Source organism: Dipodomys merriami, unplaced genomic scaffold, assembly GCF_024711535.1.
Source record: "Dipodomys merriami isolate MVZ:Mamm:240054 unplaced genomic scaffold, mDipMer1.0.p SCAF_10, whole genome shotgun sequence".
In the NCBI taxonomy this organism is placed as follows: domain Eukaryota; kingdom Metazoa; phylum Chordata; class Mammalia; order Rodentia; family Heteromyidae; genus Dipodomys; species Dipodomys merriami.
Genome location: NW_027202271.1, coordinates 52,798,290 through 52,818,595, shown reverse-complemented (window position 1 = coordinate 52,818,595; position 20,306 = coordinate 52,798,290). Strand labels below are relative to the sequence as shown.

The following is a 20,306-nucleotide window of genomic DNA, read 5'->3' as shown; positions in this document are numbered from 1 at the left end:
AACTATATTATGTCAAATGTTCTCTTGGAGTTGTGTCCATAATAATACTGATCTGGGGGCTGGGAAGGTGGCTCAGTGGTAGAGCGCTTGCCTTGCATGCTCAAGGCCCTGGGTTCGATTCCTCAGCACCACATAAGCAAAAAGAAAAAAGCCAGAAGTGGCGCTGTGGCTCAAGTGGTAGAGTGCTAGCCTTGAGCTGAAGAGCTGAGGGACAGCACCCCGGCCCAGAGTTCAGGCCCCACGACTGGACCCAAAAAAAAAAAATAATAATAATACTGATCTGATCTGTCAAAAATGCTGCAAAATTTAGAGACTGCAGATTTGAGAAGCCAAATTCAAATTGGCATTTAATTTTTCTTAAAAAAATATAGAGAGAGGCTGGGAAGGTAGCTCAGTGTTAGAGTGCTTGCCTTGAACGCATGAGGCCCTGAGTTCGACTCCTGAGCACCACATAAACAGCAAAAGCTGAAAGTGGCTCTGTGGCTCAAGTGGTAGAGCGCTAGCCTTGAGCTGAAGAGCTCAGGACAGCGCCCAGGCCCAGAGTTCAAGCTCCACAACCGACCAAAAAAAAAAAAAATATATATATATATATACACACACACATATACATAGTGGGGCACTGGTGGCTCAGGAGATTGAGATCTGAAGATCATAATTGAAAGCTGAAAGAGGCACTGTGGCTCAGGTGGTGGGAAAAAGCAAACCAAGAAAACCGAACAAAAAGCAGTGGGGAAAGAGTAAAAGAGGAAGAGAACAAAATAATGCAGAATGACTGCCTTTTGTTTTATGCTATTTTTCCATAGAAAGTTTTTCACAGTTCTGCATCTTTTGAGAGGATGTCTAGACAAAGAATTCTTTGCCAATGAGCAAGTTACTACCTGACATGGGTCTTTGCTGTTAAAGTCTTAGATTTGATTCTTTTGTGCCCTGTCATTTTGTACCTTAGCACATTCTGTCAGCAGTAGGAGAGTGGAGTTCATGGAGTCTTAGAGACTTAGGCCAAGGCTGAAATTGAACAGCCTCTTGAGTAGCTAGCCTTAGAGCTAGCCTCTTGAGTAGCTAGAATTATAGTGTTGAGCCACCAAGTGTCCAGCTTAAAACAATAACAACAAACTGGTTTTTAGAAAGTGAAGTTAATTGTTACATAGATGCCAGTTCTAAGAGTAGTATAAGAGTTGGAGTTTGAGAACCTTTTTTTTTTTTAGTACTGTGGCTCAAACTCGGGGTCTTGCACTTACTAGGCTGGTGCTCTGTTACTTGCCTGGTACTTCTGTCATCTTTATTTCAATAAGTGCTGGTTTTTTGTTTTTTTTTTGGGGGGGGGGAGTCTGGTCGTGGAGCCTGAACTCTGGGCCTGGGCGCTGTCCCTCAGCTCTTCAGCTCAAGGATAGCCCTCTACCACTTAAGCCACAGCATCACTTCGGGTTTTTTTCTTTTTGCTTATGTGGTGCTGAGGAATTGAACCCAGCGCCTCATGCATCCAAGGCAAGCGCTCTACCACTGAGCCACCTTCCCAGTCCTAAGTGCTGGTTCTGAGTGGCTTATCACCAAGACACGTTTTCTCTCTCTTATATTACCCTCTGTTGTGAGAATACACTGTACTGGATGTAGAAATGTGAAAGGTTTACCCCAGCGGGAGGAGCGCTGCCAGTAGTCGCTTTGTCACCTCGTGCAAGGATTGCCTCAGCCACTAAGTACTTTTGTGGAAGCCATGTGTATCCTGGTGCCTGACAGAAGCAGGCCAGGCCTGGCTATCTCCCCACAGAACAGGAAGGGTCTGGCTGATGGGACCTGTCTAATTGTAAACCTCGCATGGGGTTTAGGGATGATCTTTAACTTGCTTTGCAGCTCAGCTCCTCCTCCACACTAGTCCCATATCGGTGTTTATAAGCACTGAATCAAAATTTGTGCTGGGGCTGCAACTCAGTAGCATGTGCTTGCCTCTCCTCCCAACAAGGTCCTTTACCTTTTAAATATACTTAAGGATATTTAATTGGTAATTAAAATTATCCTTTTTTATAATCTTTATTAAGGATTATTCCTTAATAAAGCTGTTTCTAATTTTTAAATGTCTAAAACAGACCAGTGGCAGTTTATTTGGTAATTACATTAGGTCAAGTTAAGCAGGCTTTGTACAAGGTTTTTTTTAACAAGCTGAGGGAGTGTGATACTTTTTGCTGGTGATGGTGGCAATTTTGATTTAGTAATTATAAGACTGAAGAACAACTAGGTCACAAATTTCATACAACCTGATGGCTTTACCTCAAATTTCTAACAATGCTTGTACAATGGTAATTCATAGTTGAAATATTACAAGGAAACAGGTTTCTCCAAGACTGAGCTATTGTTCTATTTAAGTATAGAAGCAGGGGCTGGGAATATGGCTTAGTGGTAGAGTGCTTGCCTAGCTTGCATGAAGCCCTGGGTTTGATTCCTCAGTACCACATACATAGAAAAAGCCAGAAGTGGTGCTGTGGCTCAAGTGGTAGCATACTAGCCTTGGGCAAAAGAAGCTGAGGGACAATGCCCAGGCCCCAAGTCTAAGCCCCAGGACTGTAAAAACAACAAAAGGGGCAGATTTTAGGTTTTGTGGCACTGGGGGTCAAACCTAGGACCCCACAGGGTAGACAGGTATTCTATCATAGGGAGTAGCTCTCCAGTTCTAGGTACATATACCTGGGCCTACATGAGCCACAGGTGCATGGCTCTGGGTATATTTTTAAGAACATACACTTAAGGAAGCTAGCAATGCCAGGATTCTTACAAAGTGATCACAGAAACATACCTGGTAATAGGGTAATGTATCCTCATCATAGCCTGTTTCAGGGATACGTGTTTTCACTGCTTTCCCCTTCCCATACTCTAGAAGGGATCCAGTCAATCTACATTCTCAAAACAGACTAAGCTCCACCTTCTGAATGGTACACATATTTGGAATTTTTCTGTAAGAAAAATTATCTCCCATTTTTTTTTTTGGAGGGGGGTGGTTGTGAGGCTTGAACTTTGGGACTGGGTGCTATCCCTGAGCTCTTCAGCTCAAGGCTAGCACTCTACCACTTGAGCCACAGCATCACTTCTGGTTTTCTGGTGGTTTACTGAAGATAAGTCTCAAGGACTTTACTGCCCATGCTGGTTGTAATCCTCAGATCTCAATCTCCTGAGTAGTTGCCTGGCTTCAAGTGGCCAGATTTTAAAAACCTTTTTCAAGTTTTCATTTAAAAAAACATTAAAAAACTTTTTTAAAGAGATGACTTTAAGTTGGGTGCTGGTGGCTCATAACTGTAATCCTAGCAACTCAGAAGGATGAGATCTGAAGATTGAAGTTCAAAGCCAGCCTGGGCAGAAAAGTCCATTAGATTCTGATCTTCAATAAACTGCTCAGAAAAAGCTGGAAGTGGAGCTGTAGCAAGTGGTAGAGTGCTAGTGTTGAGCAGAGGCAATCAGGAATAGCACCTAGGCCCACAACTCAAGCCCCTGGACCAGCAAAAAATAAATAAATAAATAAATAAATAAAAAGGCAAAAAAAGTGACGGACACAGTATTTAAAGAAATCAAACAAGGGATGGGAATGTGGCTTACTGGTAGAGTGCTTGCCTAGCATGTCTGAAGCCCTGGGTTCAATTTCTCAGTACCATATAAACAGAAAAAGCCAAAAGTGGCACTTTGTCTCATTTGGTTAGACTGCTAGCCTTGAGCCAAAGAAGCTCATGACAGCACCCAGGCCGAGTTCAAGCCCCAGGTCTGGCAAAAATAAAAAAAATAAAATAAAAAAATCAAGCCAGATGGTAGTGGTTTATGTCTGTAATCCCAACTATTTAATAGGTTGAGATTTAATCATGAGACTCTTCTCTCCAGCTAAAAGCTGGAAGTAGCGGTGTGGCTCCAGTGGTAGATTGAAGTCAAGCAAGAGCATAAATGCAAGTTCAAGCCACAGTGTCAGCATATATGTACACACATACAGAGATAACCAAGTATGAAATATTTCTATGCTACATACTATAAAGACACAGGTAAAACATGGGTATTTGGGATCTTTTTTATTTTTATACACATGACAAGATTTTACACCAAGAATAGTCAGTTAAATAGTACAAATTTACATTCATGAGGAATGTTAAAAAAAATTCAACTAAAAAACCCACTTCTTCCAACATTTTACAGTGCAGGGGTGAGGGCGGCAGGGGGGAAGGGATCCAAAACAAGTCTCTCAAAAGCAATGACAAACATTTCACATTCCCTCTCCACACAGGGTCCATGGTGAGTGTATCACTTACAATTCATCTTTTTCAGCTGTAGATTTCTGTGAAAACAAAAACCCAAAGACATAAAACTCTAAAACTCAAAACAAACAAACCAACCCATTTCAGTGGAAGCAGCCTATTTCCAGTATTATAGCTACAGTGTATCTGCAAAAGAAGATGGAACCCATCAACACCATCAATGGTTCCTCAAAGATGAGGAATGGGAATTTAGAAGAGCTAGTGCTGCTATAGCAGACAGAAATGTACCAGGCTGCTTAAAAATATTTCAAGAATGGACTAGGGAAAGGAATAAAGTAAGTAAAATCAGTTGAAGAAAACATGATTTGTTCAAGCTTTTGACGTTGATATTGAATATTTCTGGGGATTTCTGTAAGTTTCAGAGTCTAGTCTGCCTTCTGTTAACTAACACTAACTTTTTAAAGATAGAGGTGCAGGTCCCACTTTTTCTCCCTTTTACCTCTGCTGTTTCTTGTTCTTCTTCGTCTGTTCCTGCATCCATCTCTTCCTCTTCGTCCTGCTCTGTGTCCTTCTCCACGTCTTCTGCTGTGTCTTCTGGTTCTTCTTCTGGCTCTTCTTCCACCTAAAGGCCACAACCACAGCCCATTAATGCCTTCAGCCTACTTTTATTTTGCTCCTTTATGGATAGCACTCCTAATCTTCTAGCTGAGATGCAGTCAAGCTGACAAACGAGGCAGGCAAAAGGGAAGAGGATCTACAAGGGGATGTTCTAATGCGGTGCTGGACATATTGGAGATTCAAACATTCAATATTATATCCAAGACTAGAAATTTGGTGAACTCAAAGTGTCAGCACTTAATCATGACAAGTCTACTGAAAGTCTTAAAGAAAGAAGATCTACATGGGAGGCTGGAGGACACAAACCTTTGCTTCAGGGTCAATGTTTAAACTGAGGCGGAGCATTCTTTCTATCCTATCTCCATAGGCTTTGGTGTCTGGTAGAAGATACCCTGATCGGAGAGTTGCTGTTTCAAACAAAACCACGGCAAGATCCAAAACTGTTTTGTCCTCTTCATCTTCCTGTGGTAGAAGCAAAGTTGCACTCAGTAGCAAGTAATAGGAAATACTCCCATTTAAACAAGGTGATTGTCTGGCCTCTGTGTTACCTTAATTCGCCGAAGCATGTCTCTGATCAGTGGATGCCTGGGATTTATTTCAAATGTTTTCTTCTGACTGGCATAGTAACTGTTAAGGGACAAAAATGAGTATTACAACACACGCTTTAGAACCCTAAATTTCCTCTACTCTTAATTATAGACAATAGTTAACTCTTGGAAAAAATCAGGATGTCTTAGTATTACTGTCCTTTAAAGGGTATTGGGTATGGTTAGGTGAAACTTCACTGATGATTACTGATTCAATGTCCCACTCCCGTACTTGTTCCTTTGCCCATTCCCTTACTTCATTTTTACTACTCTAGGTGTAGAGATGTCTCCCAATTCACATGCTATTAAGCATTTTATTATTGGCTATGACCCCTTTCCCTCCTGTAGCCTCTAAAGCTCAGAGGCCAGGGAAGATCATCTCCCCATTTCTTCCCTAGTATATTCATTACCTAAGTCAGGTTTAATCATCCCAATTGATTATGGTCACCCTGACTGAAAGTTACAAACAACAGGTACCATGTCTACTGGTGATTAACAGTGACTAGACAGTAAGTGCTCAAACCTTTGCTGCATGGAAAGTAGTTTCCTACTAATTAAGCATATGCTGAAATTGACAGACATGTTCTGAACAGCTATTACACTGTTGTAATTGGATGTAGGCTTGAAACAACAACAGTGTACTTCACTTAGAATTTACAGGCTAGCCTGGAGATAGTAAAAACTATGGTACCAATCTTTCCTGGAACTTGAACTCAGGGCCCTGTACTGTAGCCATCTTTTTTTAGCTGGCTATCACCTGAGCCAGACCTCCAATTCTAGGACTTTGCCAGTTAATTGGAAAATAGTCTCAAGGATTTTTTTGCCTGGATTGGCTTTGACCCAGCTTAAGTAGCTCTGATTATAGATGTGAACTACATGAGCTTGGCTATGTAACATGATTCTTATAGTGCCACAGTATAGATAATATGTGTAACAGATTAAGATAATTCCCAATTTCATGTTGGCGGAATGCCTTTGTAAATGTTATCTACTTAGTGTTTAATAGAAAATAGCTTTTTCTTTTTTTTTTGGTTGATTGTGGGGCTTGAACTTAAGAGCCTGGGAGCTGTTCCTGAGCTTTTCTTGCTAGACTAGAGCTCTATCACTTAAAGCCACAGCACCACTTCTGGTGTTCTAGTGGTTGACTGGAGGCAAGAGGCTCATGGATTTTCCTGACTGGGCTGGCTCTGAACTGTGATACTCAGATTTCAGCCTCCTGAGTGGCTAGGACCACAGGTATGAGTGCCCGGCATATCTGTTTTTATACAGCAGCAGGCATTCTAAAGGCAAGCTAAAGGCAAACTGGACAAGAGCTGACATGGGCAGGACTTTCCCCAGGCTGCTTACTTTGTGGAGATGTCCTTGCCGGTTTGGTATGCCTGTGCCTTCATGATCCTCTCCATGTTGCCAGACCATCCATACTGGCTGGCCACAAGAGCACAGGGAGACTCTGTCAGGCGCTGTGAAATCACGGCCTTTTCAATCTTCGGACGGAAAAGCAAATGTTAGTATCAATAGGTAAGGTTCATTCAGTAATCCCATTTGAACTTCCTAAGACCTTCTCATTTATTTAAAGCCTGTAGCAGGCCCAATGTAGTGGCAGCCCCTCTGCAATCCCTGAAGGGAGGCAGAGGCAAGAGGAGAGCCAGGTGGAAGTTGGCATGAACAAACTTTTAAGGCACTGTCTCAAAAATAAAGATAAATAAAGACCATAAACAGGAGATCAGGCCATAAAAGTAGCTTCCATTCAGTTAGGAAGTAAATACTTAAAGACCAACTTTTATTGTTGGTCGTGGGGTTTGAACTCAAGGCTTGGGTGCTGTCTCTGAGCTCTTCTGCTCAAGGACAGTGCTCTACAACTTTGAGCCACAGAGCAACTTCTGGTTTTTTCTGTGATTAATTGTAGATAAATCCATAAGTGTCATGGATTTTCCTGCCTGGTATTGCTTCGAACTGCGATTCTCAGATCTCAGCCTCCTGAGTACCTAGGATTATAGGCATGAGCCACTAGTACCTGGCAAGACCAACTTTTAAAAAATGCTATTACAAAAGCAGTATTGTAACTATAGAAAACTTGCACTTCCTCCCCCAAATGAAATTATGGGACTAGGGATTAAATCCAGGGCCTCAAGATGCTAGGTAAGTGCTTTACATAGAGCTCTGTATCCAGCCACCTCTAATATGGGACTCAGTTTTGCTAAGTGCCTAGTTAGGCCTTAAACTTGAGAGCACCTGCCTCAGGCTCTTGAGTATTAGGATGATAGGCGTGTGCCACACCTCTTTACAATTTCTAATGGCTGGAACACGTTGCAGATTAATTTGTTGGTATACCACATGTCCTCAATGGAGGGATTAAGTTTCGTAATTTATGAGTTCCAGAAAAATACCTTGTCCTTAAGGGCTTTATCTTTCATCCAGTTGAGCAGAGGCTCAAATTCCTTCTCAGTTGCTTCACGACTCTCCTTTGTTTTCTCACTTTCATCAAACTTCACTCCTTCCTTGGCAACATTCTGAAACCTCTTCCCATCAAACTCAGGAAGGGCCTGAATGCAGTACTCATCCACAGGTTCTGTGAGGTAAATGACTTCATAGCCCTTTTTCAGGAGTCGCTCAACAAATGGAGAAGACTCAGCCTATAAAAATCAATAGAAATAGTGTTAGTTTTCCAAGTCTAGACTTCCCTCTTCCCCCTCTCCTCTTTTAGCTTTGTCTGTAGAGCCTGAGCAACCCCACTTGAGCGAATTGAGAGATGACTTTTCTGTCAGCAGCTGACCATAACTATTCTAGCTATAGTTTACTTTTTCTCTTTTCCCTTTCAAACTAAGTTGGCTATAAACCCCAGCTACTCACTAGACTCCTGGATAGATGGATTTCATTTTACCTCTTTTCTGCTGGATCCGGCCATGAAATAGATCTTGTCTTGTTTTTCCTTCATTCTCTCCACATACTGGTCTAGACTAGTAATATCGGTTGCATGATGAGAAGACTGGAATCTAAGAAGTTTAGCAAGACGGGTTCGATTTGAGTGGTCTTCAATCACACCAAGCTTGATGTTGGTACCAAATTCTTTCCAAAAAGTATCATTGTATTTCTCATCAGCAATCTTCTTGATCATGTCCAGAGTCTTACGGACAAGCTTCTTCCTAATTACCTAAAGAAAGTTGAAGAAAAACTGATTAGGAATTCATCTGAAGCCTGATAGAGCATCACCTTAACTGCCTTTTAAGGGACAGGGAATCATGGAGCACTCCATGTCCCAGAGAGATGAAATTACAGTGTTTGCAGGAAAGGGTCACAATGTTGTAATTTTATTCTCTTTCTAGGATCTAGACAAAAAATAGGTAATTTTCAAACACTTCTAAGGAGAATCTTCTAATTATGAAGGTACTAGGGGAGAAAGATTTAAGGAAAGGTTTGACTCTTATGACACAATGAATGTTAACTGTGGACCAGGGTAGTGGGTCTTTCCATTTCTGATATACTTGAAACTTTGTTATTTAATGTTATAGGCTAGAATCAGATTCTGAGGACCTGATAATCCCACAGGCAAGGCTCTCCTGCAAGTCTCTTCATGCACAGAGCTGTCTTCTCCCAAAGACCCTCACCTTGAGTAGTTTATGCTGTTGCAGAGTCTCCCGGGAAACATTCAGTGGGAGATCATCTGAGTCCACCTGCAGATGGCAAAAGAAAATTCAGTGAGCAATAAAAACAAAAAAAGCAAAGGCAAACAAAGACTCCAATAATAGGTCCCTACTACAAACTTGAGATACTCACAACGCCCTTGACAAAATTTAGGTACTTAGGCATCATGTCATGGAAGTCATCGGTGATGAATACGCGGCGCACATACAGCTAAACAGAGCAAAACAGAGTTAATATTCTGCATGTTTTCACACATTCATATTTAAATTCAGATTACACTACTTAAAAACTTACCTTAATGTAATCACTCTTCTTAGATCCATATTCATCAAACAGACCACGTGGAGCAGATGTGGGCACAAATAAAATGGACTTGAAGGTCACTTCCCCTTCAGCCGTGAAGTGAATATAAGCCATGGGGTCATCGCTTTCCTGCATTTAAAAGGCACAGGAAAAAGCAGTGTGGAGGCTGAACAATTTGCTAGGTGCTGTACTTCCCTAACAAGTGTAGGAAAGGAAAAAGCAGCAAAAATGACTTGCTGACAGCACCTCACTAGGGTACTGCTGACCTCTGGTTTGCAGCCTAGATGTAGCACCCAACAAGTCAGGAATGCTATTGCAGCTAAGGTGACCAGAAGTGGGTAGGTAGCCTGGCCTGACCGATGTGCAAAATACATTTTGAACACATAGTACAAACTAAGAGAAAAAAGAATACAAAATAACTCAACTTGAAAAGTTATTTAAAGTAACATTCTAGATTGGGTTAAATAAAAAATACTTTTAAAACTGACTTCAATTGTCTCTTTAAAAATATAGCTTCTAGGGGCTGGGAAGGTGGCTCAGTGGTAGAGCGCTTGCCTTGCACGCCTGAGGCCCTGGGTTCAATTCCTCAGCACCACATAAACAAAAAGAAAAAAGCTGGAAGTGGTGCTGTGGCTCAAGTGGTAGAATGCTAGCCTTGAGCTGAAGAGCTGAGGGACAGCACTCAGGCCCAGAGTTCAGGCCCCACAACCGGACCCCCCCCCCCAAAAAAAAGCTTCTAGCCGGGCGCAGGGGCTCACACCTGTAATCCTAGCTACTCAGGAGGCTGAGATCTGATTGCGGTTCAAAGCCAACCCCGGAAGGAAAGTCTTTTAGATTCTTATCTCTAATAAACTACTAGAAAACCAGAAGTGGTGCTGTGGCTCAAGCGGTAGAGTGCATGCCTTGAACTGAAGAGTACAGGGACAGCACCCAAGCCCAGAGTTCAAGCTCCACGACCAACAACAACAACAACAAAAAGCTTCTAAAAACTTTGAAAATCACATAATATGGCTCATGTATTATCTGTATTGTAGCAAAGCTGTCAAATAAGTTTATATACATTAGTTTAAAGTTCATGGTCATAAAAGTAGAATCAGACAAAGCAAAAGTTTCTCCACACTGAAAGTTACAGGATTTAGAATATAAAGAACAGATACAGTCATAGAGCATTAGATTTTATGTGGTTATACTAAGTCCTTTGACATATTCTACTATTTCTTCAGAATTGTCTGGGGATACACTAGAAACAGCTTTATGCTAGTTTTGGATACCTGAGAGTAATAAAAGGGGAGAGGGGAAAAAAATAGGCAGGGTAACATATTAGTCATTATTCCTAGATGCATGTTTTCACATGTCTTGATATTTTTATAAGCACGCTCTTTAAAACATTAAAAGCCAGTCAATAACATACTACATGTTTTATGATGGAAATCAAACACCTTCCTTGGAGGGGGCTCTTGAGCTGTTCCTGTACCAGACTCCTACATAATCTTATGAAACCTATAGACCCTCAGTATAAAAAAAGTAGAACATTCAGGATTAAAAGGGCAATCTGAGTGATAAAAATGTATTAAAACATTTCAGATTTTGTAATGTGTTTCATTATCAAATTAAGAGCTAGCAATTCAGTGTCAGTAACACATTTTTCTGGAAGCGAATTTCTCTTGAAGTCTGTCCCTAGTTTGACAGTAACCTTGAAAGTGCAAGTGAAATGTAAATGTGATTTCAGTGATTAATCAACAGAATATTTTGATTTGTTATACTGATACTTCTAGAAGAAAGATGTATTCCAGTTGTCTTCAAGGTCTTTCTTAAGCTAGAGAATTCTAATACAGTATTTACCTTTGAAAATGATTTGTAGAAAGCTTTGTACTCATCTTCTTCTACTTCTTTAGATGGTCTCTGCCATATTGGTTTGATGTCATTCATAAGTTCCCAATCCCACACAGTTTTTTCAACCTGGAGTCACAAAATTTTGTTAGTCTCTATTACCATTTGTCAATAGCTAACCTAGAAGTAATCTTGTGTATCTCAAGAGAATATGTAAAATTCCCACGATATTTGCTTTCTAGTATGGTTCCTATCTACTGGATCAATGTTTAAAAGCAATGTCTTACTCTCAATATTCATGGCAAATATTCAGTACAGAAAGGCAATTGGTTAGGATTATAGTCAATAACAAGCTAATGAATTAGATAAAATTTTCTTTTAAAATATCTTTCTGAGGGCTAAGGACTTAACTCCATGCATGGTAGAGCACTTGCCTAGCATGTGGGAGAGGTCCTGGATTCAATCAATCCCTAAGCACAGCTAAAAGAAAAAAAATAGTATAGGCTAACCTCAACTTGAGATCCTATTATCTCAGCCTCCTAAGAGTTGGGATTACTTACATACAGTGTGCACCAGCATGCTTGACAAAGAAAATGTATTTAAGTTAGAGGAAATACCACTCTCCTGCAATGTGGCCCCCAGGTTTTTCCTAGAGATCCCTTACCTTTTTAGTCTTTGGCTTCTTCTCCTCCTCCTCTTCCTCCACTGCAGCCTCATCATCAGCCTCCTCTTTGTCTTCCTTTGCTGCTTCTTCCTCTTCCATGGGCTCCTCCACAGTTTCCGTCTGTTGAAGCACAGTATAATTATGGCCAGTTTGCTTAGCAATTCTATCTACAGATTATAAAAACATTACAGCTCAAAACTCCCAGAGTCTCCTTAACTGAATGCTGTATTATTTAACCCACATCTTCTTAGTGCTAAGCATGTCAACATGTGCCAAGGCGACATTTAAATTTTACCAATGTACACTTATTTACCTTGCTGCTCCATACGTAAATAGGGAAGTTTATGAACTGTGAGTACTTTTTCACGAGATTTTTAATTGTATCCAGTTCAAGGTAATCAGAAGCTTCTTCTTTTAAGACAAGGCTGCAAAGAAAACGAGCTGTTTAGATACAAGCCACAAGACATGAGATTATACATCTGTCAAAATACCTTGATAATGGTAACAGCCAGCATGTCTGTGGAGATCTAAGATGTGCCTATACTCACATAAAGAATTTTCCCTCATCATTCAGGAGGCTGAAAGTTCAAAGGCAACCCAGGCAGACAGAAATGGAGATGTGGCTCAAGTGGTAGAATGTCAACCAAGAGCAAAGGAGCCAAGTTTGTGAGCCCCATATACCACATGTGTGGATGGCAAAGAAATCTTCCCTATTAGCCAGATACTGGTGGCTCACATCTATAATCCTAGCTACTCAGGAGGCTGAGATATGAGGATCATGAGTTGAAGCCAGCCAGGGCAGAAAGTCCATGAGACTCTTATCTCCAATAAACTACTCAAAAACCAGAAGTGGTGCCGTGGCTCAAAATGGTAGAATGCCAGCCTTCAGCAAAAACGTACAGGGTCACTGCCCAGGCCCTGAGTTCAAGCCCCCACAACTGACAAATATAAAGAAATCTTTCCTACAACCCTTCAAGTGGAAAATATCCTTACTTTTAAACAGAAAATTGAAATGTTCCAAAGTACTGAATACACTGGGTATTTCATTTCTCAAAGTAACATAGGCTCACCAAAAATGGAATCAATGGTATCTTAACTCTCAACCTACTAGCCTAGAATCACTTAACTACCATGTAAGTCATCAGGTACATGTGACTATTTAAAGCTAAAGCTTCAGAGTCACAGCCCAAGAAACCCCACAACTACACGTGGCTGCCACGCCAAACAGCACATATACAGAACACTTCCACCAATTATAAAAAACATCTTTGGGGGCTGGGAATGTGGGTTGGTGGTAGAGTGCTTGCCTAGCATGCATGAAGTCCTGGGTTTGATTCCTCAGTACTCACATAAACAGAAAAAGCCAGAAGTGGCTTTTGAGTGCTAGGTTTGAACAAAAAAGGTCCGGGATAGTGCCCAGGCCCTGAGTTTAAGCCCCAGGACTGGCAAAACAAACAAACATTTATGGACAGTGCTAGGTGAGATCACTCCAACAGTGAAAAATGATTACTTTCCATCTGCCCCTTCTGCAAAAATTCCAAGTTATAACACACTAACAAATACAGCATGTAGCCATCCAAATAGAAGAGATGGTAGAACCACAGTTTCATCTATTGCTGGCTGAATGCAGTGGTGCATGTCTATAATTCCAGTACTGTAAAGGCTGAGGCAGGAGGATGAGATCCAAAGGATCAGAGTTTGAAGAAAAGTTTGGGCAGAAAAGTCTGCTAGATTCCAACAAAAAGCTGGGCTGGAGGCATAGATCAAGAGATAGAGTGCCAGCTGTGAATAAGCAAGTGAGTGTGATGTCATGAGTTCCAAAATTGGTACTGACAAAAAAAATCTTGTTGAATCCAGACCAGAATTCTGGATTTGAGAAATAAGGATGTAATTCAACTATCCACACAACGAAAATGTTAATGTTCCTTGCTGACCTGTTCTATGCAGTTAGTTGTGTAAGGGTTATTTATGGCTGCCTCTATACCTAACAATCTATCTGAGTAACCTATAGATGACTTAAAAGAACATGAAGGAACTTGTGGCTTATATGCAAACCATATGCCATTCCTGTTAAGGGCATCTATGGTTTTGGTGTGTGGTGGTAGAGTGGGTGCTTTGGGTACTTTTCTAAGAAGCTGAACTGTAGAGGGGAGAAGGAAAGCAAGCTATACAGTGGAAGGATAGAGTGCTCTATGCCTTCCCTCTTCTCCCAAAACACTTGAATGCTCAACATTTACATATTGTGGGAGGGTGGGGCCTTTCCTCACAGACTCTCTTAAGGGAACAGCAGCAGCTACTTTTAGAGATAGAAGTACAAAGCTGAATGGGTAGATACTTTTTTTCAGTCAAACAGAAGCCATATAATGAGGCAGGATCTTGACCATGTCCTTTCTTTGCCTTCTAGAGCTTTTCTTTTTCCTTTTGACTTCAGTGCCTTAAATCGATAATATTTTCTTGTGTTTGGAATATCAGAGGTGCCCTGCCTGTAACCTAAAATATTAGAGCCTAATATTTCAGAGAAAGGCTTTCTGGTACTGCATCATTTCTGCATTTGGTACTGAAATTATTTCATGGTTTGTTTTTTTTCCCCCATGAGAATGAAATCACAAGTTTGTCTACCATCCCTTGGCCCTAGAGCACAAAACAGGCAACTTTGTCAGGAAGTCAAGTACATTAAAATTTCCTTTCCTGGGCTGGGAAGGTGGCTCAGTAGTAGAGTTCTTGCCTTGCATGCATGAGGCCCTGGGTTTGATTCCTCAGCACCACATAAACAGAAAAGCCGGAAGTGGCACTGTGGCTCGAGTGGTAGAGCACTAGCCTTGTGCTGAAGAGCTGAGGGACAGCGCCCAGGGGCCCAGAGTTCAGGTCCCACAACCGACAAAATAAATAAATAAATAAATAAAAAATCCTTTCCTCACCATCCATCCATGTTACCTGCACAAAACTACACCAATCACTTTTATTCATTCATACAAATGCCTGTCAGCCAAGTGTCAGGCTTTGGGAATGGAACAATCTATCAGCATTGGCCTATCAGAGCTCAAATCCACACAATCTTGCCTGTCTGAGCACATCAGCACCTCCTGGGACACTTTTTACCTTTATCCTTAAACCCACATGGAAAGAAAACAGAGTGCTGAGGTGTAATTCTTACCTATACCTCCTAATCTAATGAAGCCTAAAGGTGTGAATCTTAACTACAAAGCCAGAGAAAGGTAAATTAGAGACATATCAACCAAAGTACTAAATCACCTAATTAGTATCTTTACTAAGAGAACATCTGACAAAGAAAAACTAAAAGTATTACCTTCTAGAATCAAGAAAACTCATTATATTGCCCAGACTGGCATTGAACCCCTGGCGTACACAATTTTCCTGCCTCGGTCCCTCAAGAGCTAGGACTATAGGCATGTGTCACCATGCCTAGCTCCCACTTGACGGTTTCAGAACTCTTAGTACACTGAAAACTTTATGAAGAGAAAAACCTCAGAATATTAAAAGCCATAGGCACGTTTTCTTCCTCATTTGCCCAGTCAACCTGAGTTCAAACCCCAGTTCTGAGAGGTTAGGGAGAGAAAAAAATATGCAAATCCAATTTAATAATTTACAAGTATAGTCAAATGAGAAATTTCCTTCCGAACAGCTTTCATAGCTTTTAGTAAGCTTCTTTTAGCCCTTTATTCTTTTTTCCCACTCTACCACTACGAGTATATATACAATTCTGTGCATCTATGGTACTGGGAGTTGGATTCAGGGCCTTGTGCTTCCTAGGCAAGGGTATTTTCAGTGTTTACCCAAAGTATCTTTCAAGTATTCCTGCCATCAATCACTTCCAGAAACTTTTTTTAAGATTACTAACATTCTATCAGTCATTGTCACAGAAAGGAAAACCTTCAGTTATCTCAGCAGACTGTGCCTTCCATGACACTCAACACACTTAAAACTGGTCTTTAACTTGACCTTCCAATCTGCCTGCTCCCCTGAGTCAGCTAATACTTCCTACTTTTTGGGGAGTAGTATTAGGGCTTCGACTCAAGACCTCTTGCTTGCACCTATCTAATCTGTGTAGTAGAAATCATAATTTTGTGCCTAACCCTATATAGGTTTTGCAAATAGTTCTTTACTCTCCTGCCTGGGCTGGCTTTTAAGAGGGATCCTCAGATCTGTCTCCTGAGAAGCTAGGATAATAGGCATGGGAAATTTGTGCCCAGCTCAATATCCTCATTTTTATACAGGTAAGGAAATCAGGGCCCAGAGTAAGTCACTTGACCAGAAGGCCACAACTTGGAAGCCAAGATTCTCCTGTGACCATTAATTCTTGTTAGCAATCAGTAATACTCACGTAATTGTCGTTCCCCGTCCGAGGGTGTTTCCTCTTGGGTCAGCAATTACAGAAAATTCATTGGAGTCTGATTCCCAGATGTGCTGGGTATCATTGTTGTGTTTTGATGTGACAATAACTTTATCTGCTACGAGGAAGGCAGAATAGAAACCAACACCAAACTGGCCAATCAGCTCAGAAGTTGACTGGCCATCTTCCTGGGCCTCAGTCATTTTGTTCAGAAACTCGCTTGTCCCAGATTTGGCTATGGTACCAAGGTTTTTAACCAACTCCTCCCGGGTCATTCCTACACCAGTGTCTGTGACATGCAGCAGGTTTTTCTCCTTGTCACACTAAAAGCAAGACAAGAACCAGATAGTCATAATCACTTAATACTCATAGTACCTTATGCAGGAAAACTACCAGCTTGAGCCACATGGATTCCAGCATAAAAAACTGAACAAAGATATACCCCTTTACAGAATATCATATGGTTTCTTTGAACAGCACATCTTATAAAACAAGAACCTCTCTTTATAAAGAATAATTTAAAGCTCAGTATGTGAGATCTTCAATATAAAACAGTCAATTTATGTCAAAAGACAGAGTGTAACCTAAATGAGACAAGTAGTGGTGGGCATTGTACCTGCTAGGCAAGCACTTTACCAAGTTACACCCCTGAATAAATGCTTCAGAATGTTTTGCCTTTTTTATTTTGGACACTAAACAGAAAGACCAAACTTTGGAATCTGTGGTGACCACTGATGGTCTTTCTTCAGTACACAGTCCTAGCTATCTAGGAACATGGTAGAATAGAAGCCTTGATATTGGCTCTGGCCAATGAGTGGAAAGTGGGAGTGATGTATGAACAAGCTGAGCCTTTAATTAATGTGACCCTCTGCACCATAGCAACAGAGAGACACTCCAGATGGCCACAGGAAGCCTGTGGAATGATGACTTAAGCAGGGTCTCAACAACTTTTCCCAATAGACCCAATCATAAACATTTTAGGCTTTATAAGCCATAAAGTCACAATCACAATGACTGCCTTTGGAGATAAAAGTAGTTACAAACACAATGATCGACAAGTAATGTACTCATTGTCTTACTAATTGTAACCCCTCTGTAAGAGCATCTCTACAATAAAAAGTAGTTACAAACACACAAATGGGTATAGTTGTGTTATAAAAACAGGCAAAGACCTGACCTAAAGGCCAGTCTGCTGACTTCTGAGGCATTAAGCCACTGTGACTAGTGGGTTTCTTGTCACTGAGCCTCTCTTGCCCAATATGGATTCCCCATCTTTCTTAAGAGAAGCTTACCTTAATTTTCACAGTTAGCTCTTCATTTCCAGAAAGTGCATTTTCATCAGTTAGTGATATTAGCCTTATTTTATCCAAAGCATCAGAAGCATTAGAAATCAGTTCTCTCAAGAAAATCTAAATGAAATCCAAACAGAACATATTTAAGATTAGCCTCAAAAAACTGTAACATGTTGAGTTTTATGTCAAACTCACTTTTAAAAAAGTTGTTTTGGTAGTTTAGTTTGGATTTAAATTCAGGGCCTTGCACTCCACTCCTTAGGCTACTCTACCCCCCAGATAGGGTCTTTCAGCCTTGGTCTTTGAACCTCCCATCTATTCCTTTGAAATACCTGGATTAGTGTGCCCCACCATACAAAAATAACAGTCTTTGAATAAAACTTTTCACAGTACAAGGACAGCTTTACTGGTCAAAGAAAGAGTAGTTCCTTGTACAAAGAACTGTAGCAACTCTAAGGGATGCCTGTACTGGATGCTAACACTGTTCTCGGTACCAATGATCTTCATATGTGCAACATATGATAGCTTAGGTTATGTGGCTGCCCTTAAGAGTCACAACTATTTACTGTATTTGGAAGTGAAAGGAATAGAAGTCTTTAACCCCTTTTCCTATACATGGATGTTAATTCTCATGTATGTTGAGTTAATTATGAGACTTACCATGTGCTTTTGACTTGAGTTACTAAGAAAAAAAAAAGAAAGAAACCAAGCATGTCACCATACTGAGACAAAAATATCCTAACCATTTATTGCTTACCTCTTTATTTTTATACAATGAATTGATGATAAGTTTCATCATCCTGTTAACTTCTGCTTGGAAGGCAAACTTTTCAGATTTTTCTCTAAGTTCTCTAATTTGTGATGCATTTAATCCATCCAACTGTATAGCTTCTTCCTCTCTAAGGAAATCAGTTAGAAAAGCAAATTCTTAGTTCCCTTCAAAACTACAGGCTCTGTAATGAGAACCCCAGTGGCCTCTGGATATTATCTTGAGTGATAAAGGTTAAAATATAAGTTATCACTGATGTATCAGCTGACTGCTATTTACCACATTATGTTGCCTTTGAGACTGAGTTGGAAATGCTAGGCTCTTAAAACCAACTTTCCTCTACTAGAGAGCAAAGTTGTTCTCAAGCATGCTCCATGATAAAGACTTCAAAACTGTCCCTAAGTCCTAAGAGATCAAAATTTAAAATACTGCTCAAATGGCAGAAATTCCCTTACACAAAATCAATCTGAAAGATAACAGCACTATTATGCAATATAGTTATCAAAAATCGTTTTCCAAGGATTTCATCCTTTTTTTCCCCCCTCCAGCCTCATGTGCTCTACCACTGTGCTACCACACAGCCCTCATTAAATTTTTTTGGTCATTCCTAGGGATAAGGATTAAAAATACTTTTTTGAGTAGAGAACATGCCACCCTGCTACCCCTAATGTTTTCTGTGAGCATTTTTAAGGTTTTTATTTACATGGCAGATATACTTAATCTGAACCCTGGAGACCAAATTTAAAAAAAGCTATTGTACGCAGCCCACATCCTTCTGTATGTTTCAAATAGACACAGACCTCTGTACCACTTCATCGTCTGTCCTTGAACCTTCTCTGCTTTTACCCAGGTCCTCCTCTACTGTTCCATCAACATCGACTTCATCGTCAGCTCGGACAGACCCTGGAGGAACATTTAACACCGGAAAACTCTTTAAAACCCAGGTGCTTCCTTTACTTCGCAGTCAGAATATGACCAAACAGGGCAAGGGTGGTGGTTGCAAAATTCAATCGGTAAATACACAAACGGAGCCCAAATCCGTGATTAGTTTGGATGACGGGGGTCCCATGGAGATTCTGAAAGATTGGGGGGGAAGGAGGAGGCAGCCATCACTTCTCCACAGGGGCCCTCCTCCATCCTTTTATAAATAACATTCAGCTAAGTGCCACCGGAGCCCCATCGACACCCACACGTGTTGCGCACAGCCGTGTAAGGCAGGGCCTCCAAACTGACCAAGCCAAAAACGCGGGCCCTCGTTATCAGAATACAAACACAATTTGTGCAACTTCTGGCCAAAGGAACTGAAATTAGGTCCAGGGGCTCGAGAAAGCAGAGAGGTGGTGAAGCGAGCACTCCAACACTCGTTCGCTTCAACGGGGCAAATCCATTCCAAAAACCCAGACACCGCCAATCCGCCGTCCCCTCAAGCACAACCTGCCCCCACCCCACCCCACCCCACGCCCGCCCGCGCGCCCCGCTCCAGAGACCCGCACGCAAGAACGGAAACGCGCGCGCGAGGAAGCCGAGGCTGGGGGCGGGCGGGCGAGGAAGGGGGGGGGTCCCCCAAGTTCGGGCGGCCAAAGGCTGCAAGGACGACGGGGAGTCCTCGAGGAGGGGACTCGCAGGGCTCCCCCGGGAGCGAGAGCCCCAGAGAGGCCCCCACGCCGGCGGCTATTAGATCCGCACGGGACTTAAATGACTCGGTTCTTTTCCTTTTCTTTCCAGAGGAAGGAGTAAGCAGAACTCCTAAGCCTCTTTCGAGGAAAGGCGATGGTCCTAGGGACCCACAGTAGGCCATGCTATCTCACCCCCCCCCTCCACGGCCCATGGCTCAAGCTCATCAACGCCCCCAGAACCTTCGAGAAGCGGCCGCGCTGGAAGGAGTGGGGCGGGGGGGGGGGGAAATGTCCGCTCCTCCAAGCTCACTCACCGAAGGTCAGCAGGACGCAGCAGAGGCCCAGCACCCACAGGGCCCTCATGGCGCGCGGCAGGAGAGTCTCAGTCCCTCTGGATCGCAGGAGCCGCCTCCG

General features: G+C 41.7%; 1 protein-coding gene across 1 annotated transcript; it reads right to left on the bottom strand.

The window, feature by feature from the left end:
- Window positions 1–4,022: 4,022 nt before the first annotated feature.
- On the bottom strand, window positions 4,023–20,290 carry Hsp90b1 (heat shock protein 90 beta family member 1). The gene is made up of 18 exons (XM_069991593.1): window positions 20,207–20,290; window positions 19,077–19,179; window positions 18,265–18,406; window positions 17,508–17,624; window positions 16,207–16,538; window positions 12,178–12,289; window positions 11,865–11,984; window positions 11,213–11,329; window positions 9,362–9,499; window positions 9,200–9,277; window positions 9,031–9,096; window positions 8,307–8,576; window positions 7,813–8,058; window positions 6,773–6,909; window positions 5,387–5,465; window positions 5,145–5,300; window positions 4,720–4,842; window positions 4,023–4,300 (listed from the first exon to the last, which is right to left on the bottom strand). Exons 1-18 carry the CDS (start codon window positions 20,253–20,255, stop codon window positions 4,271–4,273), a joined length of 2,415 nt encoding a protein of 804 aa, XP_069847694.1. The 5' UTR covers window positions 20,256–20,290; the 3' UTR covers window positions 4,023–4,270.
- Window positions 20,291–20,306: the final 16 nt, after the last annotated feature.